The 5,000-nt window shown below is 41.6% G+C and overlaps 1 protein-coding gene across 1 annotated transcript in view; it reads right to left on the bottom strand.

The window, feature by feature from the left end:
- Positions 1-4,607: 4,607 nt before the first annotated feature.
- The window catches only part of LOC125026267, a 13,256-nt gene continuing 12,863 nt past the window's right edge, over positions 4,608-5,000 (bottom strand). Inside the window, exon 4 of the mRNA XM_047614571.1 lies at positions 4,608-4,676. Coding sequence (XP_047470527.1) covers positions 4,608-4,676 — 69 coding nt within the window. The remainder of the gene's footprint in view (positions 4,677-5,000) is intronic.

Here is a 5,000-nt window from a genome sequence, read left to right as displayed (position 1 = left end):
TGAAAAGAGTGAGGGAGGAGAGAGAGAAAAGACGGAGGAGGAGAAGAGAAGAAAGGGAGAAGGAGAGAGAGAGGAGAAAGAGAGGGGGAAAAGGAGAAAGAGGGGAGAGAGAGAAGAGAATGAAAAGAGAGAGAGAAGGAGAGAGATGGGGAGAAAGAGAGGAGAGATAGAGAAGAGGAGAGAGAGAGGAGAGAGAGAAAAGAAGATAGAGAGACGAGAGAGATGAGAGAGAGGAGAGAGACCCGAGAGAGACGGGGAGAGAGGATAGAGAGAGATGGGGAGAGGAGGAGAGAGAGAGTACGAGAGAGAGAGAGAGAGAGAGAGGAGAAGAGAGAAATGAGAGAGAGATCTTTTATGTTGGGGGAGATGATGGATGAGAGAGAGAGAGGAAGAGGAGGAAGAGAAGAGAGAGAGAGAGAGGAGAGAGACGAGAGAGCGATGTGTGATGTTGAAGACGAGAGAAGGAGAGTGGAGAGGGAAGAACGAGAGAGTAAGAGAGAGGTTGAGTGAGAGATGAGAGAGAGGATGGAGGAATATTTCGAGAGGGGATGAAGAGAGAGAGAGAAGATGGACGAGAGAATGAGAAGAGTGAGCGGACGACGGGAGAGATCGAGATGAGATGAGATCGAGGGGCGAACGAAACGAGGGATGAGTACCGAAAAGGAGGAGAGACGAATAGAAGAGAAGAGGAGAGAGATGATGGAACGAGAGAGAGAGAGGCTGAGAGAGGAAAGAATTGAGAGGGATGGAGTGAGGTGAGATTAGAGCGAAGACGAGAGACTGAGATGAGAGAGAGAATCGTAGAGATGAACGAGAGAGGACCGAGAGATTGAGAGGACGAAGAGAGATGTGGTGACCACTCGAGGAGAAGAGATGATGATGAGAGAAAGAGAGAGGGAAGGATTGAGAGGAGGAGAGACGATGGAAGAGAGAGAGGGAGGAGAGAGCGAGAGATGATATCTGAGCGAGGGAAGAAGATGAAGAGAGAGAAGAGAGATGAGATGTGGACTATTTCAATAATAGGAGTGTCGAGAGAGAAAGAGAGAGAACGCGACCTGAGAGAGAGAGAGCGAGAGAGAGATCGGACGAGGTTGAGAAAGAGATGGAGAGGAGATCGAGAGAGAGACGAGTGAGGAGAATCAATATACTTGACCGAGAGCGGTTGAGATGAGAGATGAGAGAGAGAGAGAGAGAGAGAGAGAGATGAGAGGAGAGAGATGAGGAGATACGAGAGAGAGAGAGAATAGAGAGGAGGAGAGATTGAGAGGTGGGAGGTGAGGAGACGAGGGAGATGAGATGCGAGAGACGAGGAGAGGAGAGAGAGATGAGAGAGATGGATATGAGAGAGAATGACGCGAGAAGAGAGAGTGAGACTGAGGGGAGAGGAGAGAGAGAGAGAAGAGATAGAGAGAGAGAGGAGGCTGTAATGAGAGAGACGAGAGATGAGAGATAGGAAGGAGATGACGACTCTTGAGATTGTGAGAGGAGAAGACGATGAGGGGAGAGAGGGAAGAGGAAGAGCAGAGGAGAGATGAGAGAAGAGAGAGAGAGAGAAAGAATAGAAAGATTGGATACGAAAAAGAGAGAGAGAGGGAGAGGAGAGAAGGAGAGAGAAGGGGATATGAGAGTTGAGAGGAGGAGAGAGAGAGAGAGAGAGAGAAGAGAATAGAAAAAGAAAGTAGATGAGGGAGAGAGAGAGGAGAGTTGAGAGAGAGAGGAGAGACGGAGAGGGAGAGGGAGAGAGGAGAGAGAGAGAGAGGAAGAGAGGGAGAAGAGAGAAAAAGGAGAGAAAGAAGAAAAAGGGTTAAAAAAGAAAACAAAGAAGATGAGAGAAGAGGAGATTGGGGGAAGAATGAGAGAGAGAGAGAGGGAGAAGAGAGAGGAGCGGGAAGGAGAGAGAGAGAAGATGAGAGAGAGAGAGAAGTGAGGACGAGTGAGGAGATGAGAGCGAGGGGGAAGAGGAGAGAGAGGAGGAGAGAGGAGAGAGAGATGAGAGAAGAGAGAGGAGAGAGAGAGAGAGAGGGATTGAGGATAGAGATTTTAGAAAGGGAGAGAGAGAGAGAGAGAGCGAAGAGAGAGAGGGGAGAGTAAAAGATGAAGATAACCACATTTATTATCTTTTTTTTTTTTTTTTTTTTTTTTTTTTTTTGTTTTTTTTTTTTGCTAATTTTTATACTATGTCATTTGATTTTTACCTGATCGCAACATTTTTTTAATTTCTATTGGGATTAATATTGTAGTATTATTTTTATTGTTGTTATCTTATCACTTTTTTGCTTTTTTTTTAAGGGATAATGATTATCTGGACAAAAACACACACACAACAGAATATTTATATATTGTATATAAAAAAAAATTTTATATTTTAAAAATTTTTTTTATATATAATATATATATTTATATAATATTGATGTATTATTATATATAAACATAACACAACGGATATTTTAACCGTTTGGAATGGAATGAAATCAGTTACTACGCAATATTTATTATAAAAAGGAGATTTATAGGTTTCTCATGAGGTACTCTTCGCCATGCACAATAACAGGTATTGCAATAGATATGTCATACGCCAGAACCCGTGTCATGTAGGAATTACACTCAGACGCCATATTGTATTTTTATTTTTATAGTAACAATAAAATGCCCGGGAATCCCCCTTTAAAGCGGGAGGGAATGAGATTTTGCATGGACGGAAGGCTTTGTGAGGAAAAAGGGAGAAAAAAAAGAAAGTTTGTTTTTAAATGTAGTAGGGGTTATATATATATATATATATATAATAAATATATTTTATATATATATATATTATATATATATATTCGTCTTCAGATTTTGTAGAAAAAAGGGGGAAAAAAAAATAAATTTTATATAAGAATAAAATGAAGTAAGAAAGAAATTTGAAAACCGGTTGTTGAAATGTGAAATGAATACAGAAAATTACAGGACAAAATCAAAAAATCTATGATCGAAATCTAGACATGTACTTTATACAACGAATTATTGAAAATAAACTTTAGCATACAAAAATAAACGGGGAAATTTAAATTTTATTATACAAAAAAAAAAAAATTTTTATAAAAAAAAATTAATGAAATTATGAAAGAAATATATATATATTATTATAAATATTATATTTTATATATATATTATATATACATTAATAAGTAAAATGCAAAAACTATGGAGTTCAATACGTGGAATAATTATTCGATTTATATCTATACAGCCATGATGAATTATCTGTTTTTTGTGAAAAGCCATTTTCCTGATCACAGCTAGATTATAAATTTTAAATATGTTTTAAGTTACTAAAGTCTATTATATTTTAAATCACAGAACCAGCTGGATTGTTTTAACATTTTTAACAACATTTTAAATGATGCAATTTGCAAATATTAGTTAGATTTACTGCTATAAAAGTTTTTTCGCGGGGTTACCGTTGGTGGTAGATGACGCACACAAGACATACAACATGCTTAAACACCATAGGGTTTAAAACACTTTTAAACGTTACACAAGGGTGTATGTGTGGTGGTTGATTTTGGGTTGGGTTCGTGGGGTGGGGTTTGTGTTTTGTGTGTGTGGGGGTTGGGTTTTGTTTGGGGTTTTTGGTGTGGGTGTGTGTGTGGGTGATTTGTGTGTGTGGGTGTGTGTGTTTTGTGGTGTGTTTGTTGTTGGTGAAATTTTCCCAGTATTTCTGTAGTCTTTTATTTTTGCATTGCAAAACCCGGGTAAGCATTGAGGATTTTGTGAATAAACACAAGCCACACAAAACACACAACACACAGCGGACCCAACGCATTAGAAGATAAAATCAAACGCCAGCTTATTTTTTTTGGTTTTCCCCGATTCGAGTTTCTCTCCGTGGGTAGGATGGTGGTCGTGGGCAAAGAGGAAGAGGTCGTACGTCTTGTCTCGTTCCCTTCCCAGTGTACTGTTAGTCATCACAGCTGGGTGCCAGGGCCATGCATGAGACATCTTCGCCGTCCATGAGCTGTGCCTGTAAATTGTCCATCATGCGAGCGCTGTTTTCGTCGCCGAAGAGATGGGATAGACTCGTCCTGCGGAAAAGAAAATGGGATTTGGGTTGGTGGGGGGGGGGGTTACGTTTTCTTTGGAGGGGGGACTCTGCGGTTTTAATTATGGGGGTTTGGGGATGTCGGTGGAAATTAGGATGTTGATTATGATAATGATTATGAGAATTATCATGGCAAGGGTAACTATGATTATAGTAATGATGATAATAATAACGGCAATTATGATGATGGTGATGATGATAATGATAATAATGATGATAAACTTGGGAAATACAATATTTGTGAGCGATTCTCTCTCTCTCTCTTCTCTTCTCTCTCTTCTCTCTCTCTCTTTTCTCTCCGTAAACACATCCCATACTCACACACACACACACACACACCCTCCCACAAACACACACACACCCCACACTACAAAACAAACCACACCACACACCTTACACGCCATCCCCCACCCCCCACCCCCACCGCTGAACCCCAATTATCCACGCAAGCAGAAATTTAAAATTATCTCGGTCACACGAAAAACACGCGCCCGCGTCTCGAGCGTCCGGGGGTTTTTCCATGGGGTTATGGTTGGTCGGGTTTGGTGTTGGGGCGCAGAGGTACCTTCACGCACGACCCGGGGGGCCCGTCTGCCTGGAAGGGGAAACCCCAGTGGGTCACGGCCTTCCAAGCTTTTCCGGGGGGGGGGTTTTTTTGTCCTGGCCCGAAGTTCCGAAATTTGTTTTTTTAAGGGATCTGGTTTTTTTTCAAAGCTTTTTTTTTTATTTTTTTGGGGTTTGGGGTGGGGGAGAGAGGATGGGTGGAGGGGAATGGGGGGAAGAAGGAGGTAGGAAGTGAAAAAGGGAAAGGGTTTTTTTTTTTAATGGAGAGGGGGAGGGTGGGAAAGGGGGGGGGGGAGGAGTGTTTTGGGATTGGGAAAGATTAAGTGGGGGGAAGGGGGGTGGAGGTTTGGGAGTG

This window comes from Penaeus chinensis, chromosome 6 (assembly GCF_019202785.1).
Source record: "Penaeus chinensis breed Huanghai No. 1 chromosome 6, ASM1920278v2, whole genome shotgun sequence".
NCBI lineage: Eukaryota > Metazoa > Arthropoda > Malacostraca > Decapoda > Penaeidae > Penaeus > Penaeus chinensis.
Note: the sequence above shows the minus strand (reverse complement) of the source record. Positions and strands in the feature narration are given on the sequence as shown.